We start from the raw sequence: 18,994 nt of genomic DNA, 5'->3' as shown, positions 1-18,994 counted from the left end.
GTGTTGGACATATTTTATTTTAACAAGAGGGGTTATTAATCTTCAGACAAACCAAAGGTATGTCTGAATAAACCCCTTTTGGAATTGAGGCCAAACTTTATTAATTTCAATCATGTTTGAAAATCTTTGGTGTTGGACCGGACGGAAAAGGAAAGAGGGGAAGAAGAGAGAGGGACGTTAGAGAGAGGGGGGGGGGGGGGGGGTAGGAGGGTGATAATAGGAGGGGAAGGGGGGTAAGACCATGAAGCAGCATAAAGCAACAAGTTTACTGGTTGTTAATCATTATGGTAAGGTTCAAATGTAGTACAAAAAGGGCGGGGCCTGTCCACACACACACTCAAATGTTATAAACACACCTGCTAGCTGCAAAAATGTCCACCTGTCGACATGTACACAAAACAGATAGTGTTCACACGCATACTTATGCCTTAAAACCAACTAGTGTGAAATATTTCAGTCATTCAATCATGCAAACTGTTAGTGCATGAGCCTGCGATTCTTCATCACATCTGTGCTCCTGGTCCGGTCTGTGCTCGCTCACAGCCACCGCCAGCTCACCCAGATGATTGAGAAGAGTTCAGCGAGCACTTTCTCCAGCTCACACAATGGCATTACACCAACATGCATCTGCATGCATACTCTTAGCGTGCTTCATTATCTTTCCTGAGCTGATAGACTCTAATTATCTGGCTTGGCTCTGATTAGTCTCTCTGTAACAAGCTAATTAGATGGAGCCTTGTAAAATCTTCTCCAGCATTACCACAGAGACATGGCTGGGAAAGACACCAACAAGCAGGAAGCAAAGAACGTGTCGCCATGCAAAGATTTGATGGTTAACTAAATGTTAAGTGCAGGAGCTCGGATTTCTTTTCGATGAAGAACCCCCTTCTGTACTTTGCAAAAAATCTCCCTTCTCTAAATTCATCACATTAGGATTGGTTGCTCTTACTGGGCAGGATGATCTGGCTTAAAGTGCATAAATTGTCGCTGTCAACTTTGGAGGCGATAGGATCTCAGCATTGATTGGTTTCTCAGCCCCCACAACACACTGGCTATTTATCCTGAAGCAAGCAGCGTGAACTTTTTCCTCACCAGCAGAGCAACTTTAAAGCCTGAGCAGAAAGCCAGATTAATTCTCCCGTCCAGCTTCTTCCTCCCTGTGTTATTATCCTTCTAACAATCCTTTTAGGAACTGTCACACACTTTGTAGCCATTGTGTTTTAGCAGTGAATGCTCCCAGCCCAGTCTACACTGCGTTTTCCATTCAAACTTCAAGATGAAAAAAGAGGAACTGGGATTTCTGTACATAGTTTTATCCAAATGAAAACATGGCAAAGAGAAGGACTTGTTTTACGATTCCTGGTGGATAAAGGAACTTGCTTTTGTGCAGGTTCACGTATAAAGTTTAGCTCTTTGTGGGAGTAGAGCTTTATTAAGCAGAACTGCGGTGTTCATTATTTGTTCAGTCAGGTGGTTCCAGGCTGCAGCACAGCCCGCCTACTGTTTGGATGAAGAAGCACATGAAGTATGTAGCCTATGGCCACAGTCACGGGCTTGTTACATAATGGGATTTGGAACTACTTTTAGCTCTTAAGTAGCTCACCTCTGTGCACAAGTGTCCACTGGTGCGTGATTGAACAGAGACACGGGGGGACATGGCTGCTACTGTCACACCAAAACATCCCAGATGACCTCCTTTTACTTTTAGGTTTCCAATCTAGTAAAAATCTGACACACAGGAGCAAAAATGTCGGCGTAGAGGTTTGTATGTCAGTTTCCCAAAAGTTTGAACCTTTTATTCCACAGGAGAAAATCTGATTGACTCATAAAAAACACTGAAGACAGCTGTCAGTCTTTGCAGGGATGAGGTCGAGCGAACATCAGCGCATGTAAAGTTCAGAAGTGACATGAAAGCCTCCACTCTTAAGAAGGTTAAAGTTCATGGCCATTCTGATGAGTTGAACTGTGATGATCCCAGTAAACATCAAACAGGAGTCAAAGATCATTTTTCTATTAAATTTGGTCCAGAAATCTATTGAAACAGGTTTTTTCACACTTTATCTTGATTTTAGAAAAAGGGGTTTGAGTTGGATTTTGTTGTTGTTCTCCATCTTGTTGTGTGTTCATTATATTTACCGTCATCAGAGTGAGAGTTATGTCTTTATGCATGGCTTCAGCCGGTGTCTGCCCTGCAGGGGTTTTTTCTTCTCTGAGGGGGGGGGATGAGGGGGTGCAGATGGCCTCCATGGATCCCACTGATCTGCTTGGCAGCTCTTCTGACGTTCCCTCGCACCACACCTGATCAGTGCCGTTATTTGTGGAAAAAGCATCTTAAGTCAGAAGTTCTGTGACTCCTTCCAATTTGTAGCATCAGATCTGGCTGTAAGAGTGTCCCACATTTCCAGCTGTAACGGCGTCGGGAGTTTTTTTTGTGAACACGGTTCCCTGACTGTGTCACTGCGTCTAATGTGGATAATGATCCCCTGCTACAAATTCAGGCAGAATTTGCGCTGCTCCTCTGTCCTCAGGTGCTGCTGCGCTCGCTTGTAGTCTGCCTTGACTTAGACTGAGCGAGTTGGTAATTGGATTCCTGGAATCTTCTTATTCACTTCAGTTAGGCAGTGTGCAGGCGACAAAGTGCCTACTGTCTTCAGGCATCATCCCTGCACCCCTGTGGGAAGATCAAGGTAGATTTACCCAGACCTGGTGGATTAGACCTCGGCTAAGACTTTCTTCCATGGTAACACGGATGCCTGGATGGGAGCCCTAATGTGGAAGGGGTGGATGATGTCACATGCACCAGCCCCTGCAGTGATGAAGGAGGCTACAGTGACATCTCAAACACAATAGTTGTGTGTGCACTTTAACAGAAATGTGTGCTTTTTTTGTAAGAATCAGGTTTAAAGTCTGACTGAACGTTAATTTCTTTTGATCTGAGGTCTTTTCTGCATCAACAAAAGCACTGACGTTTATCAAAATATTGTTCTTGAATGCACTTGAGAGGAATAATATCTCACCTATATCTACGCTGGCTTGTCTGACGGAGCCTCATCCTTGGCTGCTCGTCTCTTCCCTGAACACACAGTTACATGACAGCTGTCACTTTCAGTAATCACAGCTCTGTCACTATCTCTGCACTCTCCCCCAGGCCCGGACTGGTACCTGAACAAGGTGAAGCTGAAAATCACTGATGTCAACGACAATGTTCCTGAGTGGAATATGAAGCCGTATCCGTACTTGGCTGTTGTTCCTCCCGATGCCCCCATGGGAACGTTTGTCTACCAGCTCCAGGCTCGTGACGGGGATGAGGGCAGGAGCGGGGAAGTGGAATATTTCCTGTCAGACGGTAAGCCTTCTGTTGCTCGCGTATGAACATGCATCTGATGGGAAGTAAAAAAATAATAATAAAAAAAGCTGCATTGTTGATGAAAAAAAGCTGGTGGATTATCGAGCTTTGGATATGAATACACGCGGCCGACACCAGCGCAGTCACTCAGACACACCGCCACGGGCAGTCGCAAGCTCATTCATGCATTTATGGACTCTTTAGGTGTCCATTAGATTCTCCATCTCTTCCTGAGTTCCTCTCTTTTTTCCTCTTTGTCCCCCCCTCTTTCCTTCACACAAAAACACACACACTCTCACAATCAGACACTCCCACACACAGCCAGAGGCCGTCACACATTTGTTTATTCACTTTTCATTCTCTCGTGTCTGTCTGCAGACACAGAACCCTGTAAGTACACGATCTGCGGTGCACAAACACATGCGGTGGGCTGTTGGAGCTCCGCCAGAGCTCCGGCCCCCCTGGTGTTTGAAGGAATAAAGGCTTTTTGGCAGAAACTTCAGCTTGTGTTCATGTAATGGATTACTAAATTCCATCACATTCTGATGGTTCTTTCCAACCACCTTCACCAATGAGTCCCTAATTTGAAAAACAACCTACAGTGGAGGAAATGAGTATTTAATCCCATTCTGATTCTGTAGGTTTGCCCACTTAAAAGAAATTAACAGTCTGTCATCCTAATGGTGAGTTCATTAGAACAGTGGGAGGAAGAAAAATAATTGATATAAATGTATTTGCATTTTATAGAGGAAAAGTATTTGAACCCTCTCAGTACTTTGTGGTAAAACCTTTATTGTCACCACAGAGCTCAGAGGTTTCTGGTAGTTGAGCAGGTTTCTGCACAAACACAGTTCTGTGGCCTTGGCTGTATGTTTTGGGTCACTAATTGACGGCTCATGGCTCCACCCATCCTCCCATCCACATGGGTGAAGTAACCCTGTGCAGAAAAACACCCCCAAAGGATAATGCTTCCACCTCCGTGCTTTATAGCGGAGATGGGGTTCTTGGGGTCATAGGCAGCATTTCTCTTTGTCCAAACACGACTGGTTGAGTCGATGCCAAAGAGCTCCATGTTGGTCTGATCTGACCACAGCACCTTCTCCCGTTCCCTCTCTAAACCATGAGGAAGTTCATTGGTAAACTTCAGGTGGGTCTGCACACCTGCCTTCTTAAGCAGGGGAACTTTCCCACCATTGCAGGATGTTAAACCAATGTGGCGTAAAGTATTCCCAATGGTTTTCTTGCTGACTGTGATACCAGCTGCTTCTGTTGAACCTTTATTTATCCAGGTAGGTCAATAGAGAATAATTTCTCCTTTACAGCCACGGCCTAAGTTTTCAGCAACATTACAAAAACAGAATGATGGTGGAATATAAGCTGCATGCACATAAAACATCTTTATACGTCAATATTTACAATAAAATCTCTGCAGGGGGCACTAAGTTACTGTTTACAATAAAAGACAGAAGGAGAGCAATTAAAACATAAATAAAATCCACATTCATCACAAACCACACCTGTTAAAGATGTTTTAAAGGCAGCCAAGAAGACCAAGGTATGCAACTTCAGGGTTTTCTGCAAATCATTCCAGTCATAGGGGCAGAAAAACGGAATGAGGAGCGGCCCACAGTGATATGAACTCTGGCTACAACCATAGTGAGAAAGTCACTGGAACACAAACTATGATACTTTGATACTTTGGATACTATGATACTTTGAGATCATCCAGTAACTCCTGCTGTGTTGTTTTAGTCCAATTTATGACTGTTCTCATGGTCACGGAATACCCCCCAGGTCAGATCTGGCTTCTTGCTTCTTGCAGCTTCTTGCTGGTGGTTTTGTAGTCCATTCAGGTCTGGTGCAGGTCTGCAATTTTTTCCCTTAAATCCACTAAAATCTCTTTAGTCTTTCCCATGTTGGAGAGTTTGGAGTCTTACTGATGGACTGTGGACAGGTGTCTTTCTACAGGTGATTAGTTCAAACAGGCAGTTCAGGTGACAGGTTGATCAGGAGAGTCCAACTGGTCTGTGTGAACCAGAACTGTTAATGGTTACAGGGGGATCACATACCTATTTTTCTCAATGAACTGCAAATAAATGTATATGAATTCTTTGTCGTTCATTTTTTTCATTGTGATTTTCTATCCTCTCACTTATCAAAAGAAGCCATTAAGATGACAGACTGTCAATTTTTATTTAACTCACACAATCCATAAGGGGTCACGTACTTATTTCCTTCTTTAAGCCCCAGGAATGACAGGCGGGTATCTGCCCTTAGGACGACTACAGTCTGACCCCCTGATGAAGTTACTGCACGGCGGGGGAGGAAGCAGGGTGCCCCGCGGAGTTTGCTTGTGAACAAAGATAACCAACTGTGTTAATTAAATTGGGACGGGCTCTCCGGGGCTCAGCCATATGCTTTGTCATCTTCAGATTCTGAATGTTCCAGATCCTCCCCAACAGTTATTTTAACGCTTCACTCAGACTCCGGCTACAGTTTTCTGTCTCTGCTTTCAAACACAAAGCTCCATCTTAGCCTTTCTTCCTTCATCCTGTCAGACTCTGTCTTGATGGGAGTCATCAGAGCTGTTGATTCCTTTTTTTCTGTGCTCTGGAGCAGGATGTCAAGTGTGGCTGGAGAAGATCTCTTTAAGAAATCCATACATGCAGATGAAGAGTATTGACGGATGGGACATGCTTTGTACTTCGAGTGGAGGAGATGAATGAAGCGCAGCTCAAATATCTAGAGTCCACGTCTCTCTGGAGTGAATCTAATTTGCCAGAATCCCATCTCATCTGCACGTTTACTGAAACACAGCAAAGACTGGTTGTTTGGCTGCTGCTGACTCAGCTCCCATTAGCCACACCCCTCAGGCCACTGCAGGTCACATGGAAACATGGCATGGAGGTCACATGGAGGTCACATGGAGGTCACATGGCAGAGCAAGAGACTCCTCATCAGGCATGGACCTCATGTGAATGGATCCAAGGAAAATGGGGCGTTTGGTGCCCCGTCATCGCTGAGCACTCAGTGGAGCAGAGGTCACCCCCGCACCTCATTTACAACAAGCTCCTTTTGGTCTTTTTCTGTTCAAATGCAGGCCCATCCACATGGCATTCAGCCAACCAGGGGTTAGGATCTTCCTCTTTCGCGACATTAAAGTTCAAGAGCCCAACTGTGACTGGCTCCACTTTCATTGGAATGGATATTTTAAAGTCCCACTTGGATCATCTTTTGATCTGTTCTCAAAGCGTTCCCAGTGGTATTTTAATCATGATGATGCTGTTTTATGCAAAATCAAAGAACCAGTGTTTTTTCTTCTAGGACATAGTTTCTGCAGAGCGACAGGAGTTCATTGGAAATTCACTTCTGAGTTGTGTTGCAGAGTAAGCCTGTGCTCATTTCCCTCCGGTACTACAGCCCCCCCCACCCCCAACATAACATTAGCGGTGCAACAAAAACGGCAGCAACATCATATCCATCCAGCCGTCCAGTTCAGCTGCAGATTCCAGCTCAGACCTGGAAAACAAAGACGTTCATGGATCTGTTTGTCTGACAGTGGATGATCAGAATGGAGCGGGGAGCTTGTGCCCCTCCCAGCGTATTTTCTATGTCACAGATACGATCTTTTTCCAACAGCATTCAGTCATTTGCTCCCGATTTACAGATTAAAGAGATACCCAGAAATGCTATATTTTTCTTTATCAATGTCCTCCATCATCAGAAAACTGCCACAAGAACATGTTAAAAAAGCACAATTTTCTTCAGAGCGACCTTTTAACACAAAGAACAAAAACCAAAAAAGCTAAGTAAACACAACCGTCCAGAAATGGTTTTACTGCTGTAATCTAGAAGTCAAGGGAACGGATCATTTCGTCCTGTTCAGAGGAATAAATCAGCGGTTTGAAAAGCACCAGATAATCCGTCCAGTTTGTCAGATAGAGTTTATTCTCCCGTCTGCAGGCGGCTGCAGATCCTCCGACTTATGCAGATCTAAGGAATAAACACTTGAATGAATCAGTGTTTAATGTGTCACATATTGCTTCATCACTATAAACATTGACACGGCGCCTCATTCTGGGCCGTAAACTGTCTCGCTGCTCATCAGGCGACCGTCAATCTGAATCAGAAAATAGCCTCCAACCAAAGCGCTGGTTTGAATAATGTTCCCAAAACCCATCAGTGCCAAGCTGTTTTAATAAATTAGTATTTTCTTTTAATGTCTATTATATTGTTTCTCTTTAACTCGCGAGCTATTTAGAATTGTCTCCGCCTTCACATAGAACAGATGGGATTTGGCCTGAGAGCCGAGGCCGGGCAGACAGATGACTGCAAAGTCTGTTTGGTCTTTTAACGTTTGCTGACAGCATGAATAATGTGATTTTATCAGTTTATGTTATAATGTGCATGTAAAGAGCATTTTCAAAGACACTCTCAAGAAAGAAAGAAAGAGCAGGCTCCTCAGGCTTTACATCAAACATTTTATCGAAAACATAAAGAAAGTACATTTCTACACATTAAGTGCTAATTACTCAGTGATACTATTCATCACTTTCACAATACCAGTTAGCGGGTGAAGCAGGTAAGACTGTTAGTTGATGGAGTAAAAGGTGTGGTTGAGCAGTAAACTGAAGGTTTAGTTAATCACATGTATTTACAACAGTGTGAGAGGCTGAAACAAATTCTGTTCAGTTTTCTTTCAACATCTCCAAATAACAACACAAAGTCATCTAAAGGCGATTCACAAAGAGAAAAAAGCTCAGCCATTCCCTTTGAGCGGGCACTTGGCGACACTCAGTCCACCATTCAACCAAAAGAGACTTTCGTGCACAGAAACCAGCCGCTTTGATGAGTTTCTGTTCAATCGGCCTTCAGATGAAACCTCAAAAAAAGAAAAAGATGTTTCAGACCTTAAAGGCAGAAAAAATTACAATTTCAAGTTTTTGTTGTCATGTTTTAAGAGATAAATGAGTTTTTGACATTCTTAGTCTGGGACTGAAAACTGCAGGTCAATCCTACATCGATGGAACTTTTTGGGACCTTTTGGAAGCTTCTGAACTGAACTGGAGTCCAGCAAAATCAAACCTTTTATGTGGAGCAGATCCAGGAGGTTCTTGTTCTATTCAAGGAATCTGCATCCCTCTCTGACCAGCTTGGATAAACTTGTATAAAACAGATTTAATGTATTTATCAGAACTTGTCTTACACACAAGTTGCTTTTACCAAAGGAGCTTTTCTTTTGGTAAAGAGTGAAATATTTTATTATATTATCTGTCTGCTCAGCTGTTGGACAGGACAAGTTAAAAAAAAAAGAAAAGATAAATGTTCTCAACACGTAACGTTGTCTGGTTTCACAACATATTTTTTTCAGTATTTAAAAAACCAAAGCTTCATTTTTTTTAGTACGAACTGAGTTGAACAAATGTTATTGAGCTATGGAACAACAACCATAAAAGTAATGACTGAGCGTCTACCTTCTTGTTTAGGTGGTGAAAGAGTCTCCGTGTTTTGCCAACAAGTGATTTGAGTGGAAGACAGAATTAAGACGCTGAACTAAACGTTTGCTTGTATATTAAGTAAAAGTTGTTTTGGCCAGCTTTAGAATTAATGCCAGATAAAATATGGTGATGTTTAACAGAATAACTTTTTTCTACAATCTATTCATAGGTTTCTCGCTGAATCTAGATTGTCGCTTAAATGGGAATGTGTACGTGTGTGGTTGTCTGTCTTTGTGTGTCCTTGGCCATATGTGTGTACAAAAACTGGACTAGAGCCTCGCTTCCACTGAGCGGTACATTACGATACGGTCCAGTCCAGATTTTTGAGCATTTCCGTTATAAAAATGGACCCATTAAGCCGGACTGCACCGTACCATTTTTGGGCCCCCATTGGTTGTAGGCCCATAGAAAAATGGAACAGACCGGTTAGGGCAGAGATGCTGTTGAAAGCCACAAAAGAAAGCTCCAAGAAAGCCTCTGTTTTCCTTTTTGCCACCGACAATCTTCTCTTAAACAGCATTAAATGCTTTGGAGACACGAAAAACCAAAAGCCAAGCGGAGAAAAACCGAGCTGCTGGATGACCTCCATTGTTGTTGTTGTTAGCTTCACTCTGTATGTGTCGTGATGGCCCAACTTGGAGTGGAAACGCTAACCTGGATTGCCTGGACCTTTCCAAACCAGATAGTACTTCTCAGGGGAAACAAAGCTTAAATGACGCCCCCCCCACCCCCACCCCCCCGGTGCTCCAAACAGGACGAAGCCAAAATCCCATAAATGTTTGATTGATGGATTTCATGTAACCTGCTTTTAAGTGGGAGGGATGTGGCCTTCCATTAAGCTCACTCCTGATTGGCAAGAGTGGTTGCCATAGAAACCTTGCCTCAGACAGACTCGAAGTAACCACTGCTAACTGTTGACATCTGACTCCAACATGCAAATCATCCATATTGCAAGAAAAATGGCGACTGAAAGGACTCCAAATGATTGGAGCTAAAGGTAAACCATTTTCAATGGGTGATGATGTCACACTCACTCACTCCAATTCTCTGATCCAGTCAATGTCCAGCCAATCAGATTGAACCCCACTTTACCCCCTAGGACAGGCTCCAGCATCCTGTGACCCCCCCCAACAGGAATCTAGCCGGTTTAGAAAATAGATAAATGGCGTTTGGTTTGGGTTCACCTGTACTCAATTTCATTTAATGCTGGTGTCTGCACACAATATTTCTCTTAAAAAGGGATTTTGTTTTGCAGCCGCGGTAAAATGTCGACTCTTACTTTTTAGGCGATACGAAAAAAATTGTAAATCAAACAGTTTGTTCAATTCCGTGAATCTTTATCTATCCCCAGAGGAAAATTAAACAGCTTCAGTATGAAATTGGGATAATAGTGAGAGCCAATATTCATTACAGTAAAGAGCACTCATGTTGAGTTCCTGCTGCAGGCAGGATTGACCCCGTGGACGGGTTTGGTAGCAGCGAATATGACGAGTCCTCCGACGGATATCCCATTATTTAAACCCCATGCTTCGCCGAAGACGTGCTGCATCCTCAAGAGTCTTTTACAACTTATGCAACAATTAGCTGTAGGGGCTCCTGAATCATCCTCAGCACGGAGGCTACCTTCATCATCTGGGTTTTTAGTTTGCTTACATCCGTGCTTCTTCTCTTGCTCCACAACATGGGTAAAAAAAAAAAAAACTCTCCACCACAGACCTGCAGGGGAACACAAACATCTAACTGCAAACACTCGAGATTTTCTTCAGAATTACATTCTGCTCCCCTCCTCTCAGTGAGCAGCCTTTGCACTCATCTCTGGCTGGTTTCTGATGTTCGTGGAGCTTTACTTCTCCAACAGCTGCACCTCCTCTCTCAGAACCACAATAAAAATTTGGTTCATTCTGGTTGTCCTATATCAAAATTTTGTATAGGTCACATTGAAAAGGAGGTGGAGAGAGAAGGACTTCAGTGTTTCTGCCGGTGCTCCTCTGCTGCTGAGGTGCACGAGTGTTCAATCTCAAACCGGATCACTGCTGGATCACTAGTTTGTCCGTATGAGAGATGTTTCTTGAAAGTAGGCAGAACAAAGCATCTTCTCCATCCCAACCTCAGGGCAGTTAGAGTCAGGATTCTGCTTCACCTTTATCCACACCTGCTGCTCTGGTGATTAAGCTCATTAAAACCATCAGATTTTAAAATCTGGATTACTAGATTTGGATGTTCATTAGATTTGGGGTTTCTGAATCTTTCTGAGGATTTTCCCCTCTTTTAACCCTCAGATAGAGAACTTTTCAATCTCTGGATCACTGTTTACTGGACTGTAATGGAGAGTGAGCGTCAGTCATCCCATTCTTCTCTGGACAACTGCTTACTTCCTCTTAAATTCCCAGTTTCCTTCTAGAACTGCTCCTTGGTGGCCTCCTCCTGTCAGGACCATCCAGCTACTCTCTGAAATAAAAAAAACAGTTAAATTCACCCAGTTCTGAGTTATTGCCCTTTTTAGGTTGAAGGATTAGGATGGACTCTGGACAAGGCCATCGACAGAAATAAAAATCATGACATTCTTGCCAAACGTACTCACTTTAATTTCTCAGAAAGTGCTGTTTGTTGGATCAGACCATATTTCATGGACAGGGCACAGGCGGCAAAAGAGGAGATTCAGAATCATCTTTTGCTTGTTTCTGTGGGAGTTCCCCAAGTCTCAATATTGGGGCCTCTCCTTTTTAGCCTGTATGTAAATGACGTGTCAAATATATTTCCACATGTAAAATACCGTTACGTGCAGGTGACACAATTCTTTATGTTCATTAAAGGATAAAGCTGCTACAATTTTATCAAGAGTCATGGAGCCAGTCAGTGTCTGGCTCCATGACAGTGGTATATATATATATATATATATATATATATATATATATATATATTTGTGCATTTTATTATTGTATTTTGAACTTGTTGTCTCACTACATGAAACAAATTGTTGTGCTGTTAAGGTTAGGGTTAAACCATTCTGAAACCATTTTAAAGCCACTATAAAAAAGAAAAAAAAGAAAGTCCTCAATAACTAGCCTTTGCGGTATTACTATTGTAACATTTTGAGTAAATATAACATTGGATTTTGAAAATAATAGTTTTAATAACGTTTTAAAAGGCCTGCTCCCCCATATTTAACACATTTTATACAAAAGGAAAACGATGTAGGGATTGGCACCAGAGTGTTAGGGTTAGAGGAGACTGGGAAGTACAAAGATGCAGGTTTACATTTAATGAAGTGGTGGAGTTCATCAGAGGTTCCAAATTTTGGAGCAGACTACCTGATCACATCAAAAACTGGGAAAATTATAGTGGATTTAAAGGAGTTTGCTTGGGATGATCCTTCAGGTGCATCCATTCCAGAGATTTACTTTTTTGTTTTCTAATGTAAATGTTCTCTACTCAGTGATGTTGTACGTTGCATGAGCTATAGGCCTCTCTTTGTTTGCAATGTTTGTGGTTTCTTTTGTTTTTTTTACTTGCTTTAGGACAACAGATGCATATATGCACTGGCATATTTAATTTCTAACTATGCTAAAACATATATTATTGTGCGTTTTCCTATAACTCTAATAACATAACGTGAAAAACAACAGCAGGTGGTGTCACCTGTCTGTCCTGGACTTGTATAACGTCAGGACAGTGGTTCCATCTTCACTGCAGACGGATGGATGAAGGTTTATGACTACAGAACAAAAACAGAACCTTCCTCAAAACCCTGGAGCCAAGTATGGACTCGGGTTGAGGTCCAGTCCCAGATTAGTGGCAGTTTGGAGCTTTAGCCCCTTTGAGGCTGTCTGGACCTGCAGCTTCACTGTAGAGTGGTGGGGGAACAGACACGGAGAAGAACTGATCCGATTGGATTTCTGTTCTTTGAGTCTTTGAAAGATTCAGAATCTTCCATTTATTTTTTAAACAACTTTGCAGTCTTTTGATGAAAAAAAATGACTGAAAGAAACCTAAAAGAAGGATTTTCTGAAAAAAGTTCACTATTTCTCACATAAATTGTCCTGTTTGGTGAAGTTATGGCAAAGAAACTGAACATATACAAAAATCTCCTTTTATTATTTAAAGTTACTGTTAAATTGATCCCATTCTTTGTCTTTAGGATGCTCCCCCCACCTTAGGGGGCGCTACAGTGAATCCTCTGCCTCATGTCCTCCTTCTCTACATCCATGAACCTCCTCTTTGGACTCCCTCCGGACCTCTTTCCCTTTGAGCTCCATTCTCAGCATCCTCTCACCTTTATCATCACCGTTTCCATCTGCTTCCCTGCATGGATGTCCAGAAAATCTACTGTGATCCGATCCTCTGATGGATTCAGTCCTGGTCCATCCTGGTCCCACAGAGAACCTCAGCATCTTCATCTCTGCTGCCTCCAGCTCTGCCTCCTGCCTCTAAACCAACAACATGGCTCCTCTCGCCACTGTCATTTCTGAACATAAAATGAATTCATTTAAATATTCTTTAACTCTCAGTAGTGTATGGTTCTGTTTCATCTATTTATTGGTTTTGTGTTACCTGCTCAGGGATGTGAACGGCCCTTTGACACGTCCGTTTCAGTCCTCGCGTGTTCTTTGTCGGAGGCGTAAAGAAGAGAAATGTGTTTTTCTGCAGGGGGTGACGGCTGCTTCGCTGTCGACAAGAAGACGGGCCGGGTGCTGACCACCGGGCTGCTGTTTCAGAAGGACAGAGAGTACTTGTTGAGCGTGGTGGCCCTGGACGGCATGGGGAGCCACAGTGAGCCTGCTATGCTCTCCGTGGTGGCGGGGGCCAGGCCACCGCAGTTCACCAACAGCAGCTACTCCATCTCCATACCAGAGAACACGCCGGAAGGACAGCCGTGAGTGCTGCATACGTTAGCATACGCTGTCACACACGAGGGGGCGGAGGGGATGGAGGCAGAATTCACAAACACATCAACAAATGTCGGGAGGCTGCAGCCACCTAGGTCTGTGTGCACTTTGATTTGGATTCCTGCTACACATGCTAGATTGAACACAAAATGACATCACTTAATCATGGACCATCATGCTTTGCTCTGGAGATAAAATTGCACATGCAAGGGGATTACATTAGCAAAGATTTACAGACATCGCACTGGATCTTAATTCAGAGATGCCATTAGAGCTTTGCTGTGCAAAAAACAGAATTTTGATACTATCTAAAAGCATTATTAATTTCTCTGCTTGAAGGGACCTGGGCTGGACTGTCTCGTAAAACAGATTAAATGTGTGTTGAGGTCTGACAAACCAATTATTCCAATCGTTCTTGCAAAGATACACTCTGGAGCAAAGACAGAAAGGATCGCAGGTCCGACAACCGGATGTGTGATGGAATCTGTTCCACTAGCAGCACTTCTGTGATTGCAGCAGGGATGCTAAATAGTGGATAGAGGTTTCAGAGCAGCACACCCTGCGACATCTTTTCCAGGAAACTTCATGCATCTTTCATCAGAATCATGCAAAACAAGTTTCTTTATGTGCTGCGCTGCAAAAAGAGGAAACCTAAAAATGGGAAAGAAATGCTCAAATTAAGAAGAAAATCACTGGAAAAAAGTGAAATGATGCAGCAAGTCGCTTTAACTGGGATATCAAAGATATCAAATAGAAGCATTCAAAAAACAGAAAATAAGCTAAAAAAATAACTGTTAGAATTACTTTAAAATGAATACAATACAGCCCATAATAAGTCTGTTTGGTAGTTCCAATCACTTATTTTAGGAGCTTTTATGACCCGTATTGTAGTTCATTTTAATCACAGTGACATAAACTAGTGCAGTAACGACTCATTTTAGAACAAAATGAGAATCTGTTGATCCATCTCAATAAATCCTTTAAAAAACTAGAACTTGCTCTTATTCCAAAAAAATGTATCCACATCTTTTTCCCAAATAATGACAATGGACGTCAGTCTAAACTTTAACATAACATCCTGAAAATGGAAACAAATGTTCAGCAATTTGAGTTTCAAGAAGAGTTGAAAAGGATTTGGACTCATGTTCATAACAATTTCCATATTCTAGATCTTGGCTCTTTAACAGACACACAATTCTTTCTGTGTTGATTTGAGAAAAGCTTTTTAAAATGTAAAGAGAAGTTTAAACAACTTAAAACCTGCTGCCATATCTTCAATGTCCAATAACAACATTTGAAATCTTTGTGTGATCAGAGGAGGTCGTGTGTGCAACGCTGACCTGCACAACGAAAAATGCAACAACACAACAATTTCTGCAGAATGGAGTTGCGGTTGCAGGAAAAACTGAACTAAATACGACATCCTCGGCCTCTTCAGAGCCAGGATTTTCTTTGACACAAAACAAGAACATTTAGCAAACATAAGTTCGATTGGATCATGCAGGGGAGTCTAGTTTATCAGAAAATGACACTAAAACACGCACATGTAAACATGGAATCTCTAACAAATGAGACCGTGCCATGAAAGCATCACATTGTGCTGATTTGCTGACTCGTTTTGACAAGAACAAGTTTGGTGTTTATCATTGCACATCTGCAAATATCTGCAAATAAATAATTTAGGCATTTCTGAAAGCAGACACAAGATTTCAGACGTTAATTTTTCAAAACTTGTGTTCATTGGTGGTCATGTATTCAAACCAGTGCACTCAAAAAGCACGGCAAGCAACATTTTTTATTTGTTTGAGGTTTATTTGATGTTAAAATGTCACATACTAATTTTATACAATAATCAAAACTAACCAAAAAAGACTTAAGCATCATGGTTAACAGAGTCCCTCCAACAAAAAACAAGCTAGAGTTCACATGGAAACAACACTAAACATCCAATAGAAATTATGCTACAAACACACAAAGTACTAAACCCAAATACATATTTATATTTACTCACACATACATACTCATATACATAAATGCATTTAAATACACATTAACATTAACACACATAGACTATTATGTTCACTAAGGCATTATTCAATTTCACAAGTGTTGACTAACTGTTTGACATTTTAACAGTGACCTTATTTTTTTACAGCATTTTTATCTAAACAATTTTGACGTTTGTTCCATAAACTGAAGGACTTCTCCATTTTACTGTAGTTCTTACTCTGCAGAATTCAAACATAAAAATGATTCTCCACATAAAATGCTCCTCCACTCTTTAAAAATAACTGCCACTTTTAAAGGCGCAAAATAACATTTCCGACATATTTACGCACAATGTCCATAGAATGTTCATGTTATTGATTTTTTAAATAGTGCTTTTGTGAATGCAGAAAAATCAACTTGATTTAAATGGTCTTTTTTTTTGAAGAGTAATTGTTGGATCAATATTTTTCTTTTTCAAATTTCACTACAAAACTGGAAGTATGGTAGAATTATGGTTAAATATAGGACATTCCCGCATTTCTTTTTCACAGAGTTCTTTTTGTTTTATGGGTTATACCTATAGCTTCCAGATATTTCGCATTTACGTGCCGCACAGATGAACTGATAGAAGTAAAAAAACATTTTATTGCAACTCAACAGAAAGGAAATGGCGAGGACCGTCTCGACCATTTCTCTAACCGCTCTCTCTTGGTCCTGCAGCTTCCTGGTGGTGTCAGCCATTTCCTTCCAGAAGCTGCAAATTAGCTACAGCCTGCTGATCAATCCCAGCAGCCTTTTCAGCATCCGCCAGGAGACAGGGGAGATAAGTTTGACCAGGACGCTTGATTATGAGAGCGACCAGAGGCGCTACCTTCTGATGGTGCGAGCCAGGGAGGACCCTGACAGCCTGAGCACAGCCACAGAGGTGAGCTTAATTAGACAGTGATGCAGTGCAGCCTGTAAACCTGATTCATGTAAGAGTTCAGACGCTGCTCTCCGGAGACGAAAGCAGAGGCCCTGTTTGCTCTTTCATTTTTGCATCTATTAAACACCATTTAGCTTTATCTTGATGGATTAAAGGGGGAAATGCGCTCAGATATGCAGCGTTAAAAATGCAGGTGTGCCTCGGCTGACATTTCAGGAGGTATGTTTCCTTCATTAAATGTGTCACTCTGAAATGGGATTGTTCTTCGGACGAATGGATGCTCTTACAATCTGACTCATTCGGGAAAGACGTTTTAATTGCTCGCTTTTCCAGCAATACTTTATGTTGTCGACGTTTTACTCAGCTGTTTATGGACAAACAGTATCTGGGTCTATTTAGCATCTTCCAGCTGTAGTTTATGCAAACATTAGTGCTGCTGCATGTCTCTCCAAGTCCTGTCATGCATGTCAAGTGAGCTGTCAGGCCTCCTCTTCTCTGCACCTTTCCAAGCTGTTAATGAGCCTCATTCATTCTCACTGTACCCACGACTAAAAGTCTGCACCACCACAATCATCATGGACAACAGGATCCTTCTGGCTTCACCTTCCAGGCAGGTGGCCTCTGCAATATCTGCTCCTTCAGCTGGTCTTGGTATAGAAACAGGACTGAACATCAGGAAACCTCTGGATGGAGGAGACTGAAGTCTTAAGAACAAACTTCCAACTGACTGGAGATCATTGAAATGTTCATTTAGTGTGTCTACACACTACAAAATGATCCGTCCAGAAATTCTTAAAATTAGAAACATTTTCTTTAAATAAGCAAAAGAAATCTGCCAAAAAGGTCAGAAAAATGGACTCACCTAGGATTCTCATTTTAAGAAAAACAAATGTAGTCATTAAGACATGTTTTCTCAAAAAAAGATTATTATTCTTTATTATTGAATATATAAATTACATATAAACAATCTTTTATTTATTGTTTTATTTTAATGCCTAAAATAAAGGAATACAATCAAAAATTGGTTATATTAGTAAAGTAAAGATATATTTTAGAAATTCAATTCAAACATGGATGTTATGAATATTGATTTCACTCAACTGATGAATTTTGTTTTTTCGTTTTTTTTATTTCTGGTGAAGAAAATCGTCTCAAACGTTTCTAACAGTTTTAGTTTAGTATTTGGGAGTGTGTGGGAGTGCAGATGATGATGATGATGATGATGATGATGATGATGATGATGATGATGATGATGATGATGAGGGTGTCGGCCGTCATTCCGCTACACGTCCAGACTCTTCACAGCAGTGGGCTGTGCAGAGCTCGGTCTTAACTGTGTCCTGTTGCTTATGGCCGACTAAACATCATCAATTTGTAGTTTATTGAACTTGGAGTAAACCAACATGTAGAACATGTCAATTAGGTAAAGTAAAGTATATGATGCTCTTAACCTTTATGTAAAATAGATCTAAAATTAAGTTGTTTGGTAATGAAAACAGACAAAAAAGACTTTTTTTAAAAATACATATATATTCATTATAAAAATCTCTTTGTAAAAAGTCTTCACTTAAATTATTGTAAGAATCAGAACCATTAGCTCAAAAGCAAAAACTGAATTTATCTGCAGTATTTTGACAATTTTCATAACTTTAACTGTTAAAAACATTGTTAATAATGTTTCTTTTTTGCTGTCCTGTCATCAGCTCTCACACCCTAAACATGACATAACAGTTTATTTGGGAATATTTGAACAACAATAATCAAATGGGACAAAAAGAATTCCATCACGTGAAGAAAATAAGGAATGTGTGGATTCCAGAAAGGCTTTCCTCCAAACGACGTTTTACCCGTAACAGTGGCTCCACTCCCGTCCATCATATGAGAAGCATGTCCAGATCTTCTTTTGCTCCTTGGGACATTTTTTCCTCGCTGTCCCCAACTCTGTTTTTCCTTGATTGGATTTCTCTGAACTTCCTCCAGGAACTTTGATGGAAGCTTCCAAAGCATCTGTCATGTCTTCTGTACTAATGGCTTCTGTGCCTCACATTTTCCCCATCGCGTTGTGGGACACTCTCAATGGTGTTTCAGGTCAGGTGACCCACTTAGTCGCGCCATGACCCTTAAACCAGAACTTGGTACTTTTGTGGGAAGCAGCATCTCCATAAAGCGGACCAGAGCCTAAGGAAGCTTCCGCACTGACCTGGACCTGATGAAATGGACAGACTTCCATCTTCCTCCTGAAAGCTTTGCTTTGAAAGAGCTGGACGATTGAAGCTCCTGGATGTCCTACAAACCTCTGACTTCAGTCTCCTCCCAACTCCTGTCTGTCTCTGTGTCTTATCAAGGCTCA

General features: G+C 41.5%; 1 protein-coding gene across 4 annotated transcripts in view; it reads left to right on the top strand.

Annotated features, from left to right (window-relative positions):
- The window catches only part of LOC105354303 (neural-cadherin), a 130,895-nt gene that overhangs the window by 39,730 nt on the left and 72,171 nt on the right, over positions 1 to 18,994 (top strand). For 3 of the 4 annotated variants that reach the window (XM_023956114.2, XM_078949424.1, XM_078949425.1), the window contains exons 2-4: positions 3,149 to 3,346; positions 13,492 to 13,717; positions 16,440 to 16,644. In XM_023956114.2, the coding sequence (XP_023811882.1) occupies positions 3,149 to 3,346; positions 13,492 to 13,717; positions 16,440 to 16,644 (629 nt within the window). Of the gene's footprint in view, positions 1 to 3,148; positions 3,347 to 13,491; positions 13,718 to 16,439; positions 16,645 to 16,725; positions 16,864 to 18,994 lie in introns of those variants that run through there. The other variant, XM_078949426.1, reaches the window with a different exon arrangement.

The sequence above is a fragment of the Oryzias latipes genome, chromosome 6 (assembly GCF_053564925.1).
Source record: "Oryzias latipes strain Hd-rR chromosome 6, Olatipes_Hd-rR_3.1".
NCBI classification, from domain to species: domain Eukaryota; kingdom Metazoa; phylum Chordata; class Actinopteri; order Beloniformes; family Adrianichthyidae; genus Oryzias; species Oryzias latipes.
Note: the sequence above shows the minus strand (reverse complement) of the source record. Positions and strands in the feature narration are given on the sequence as shown.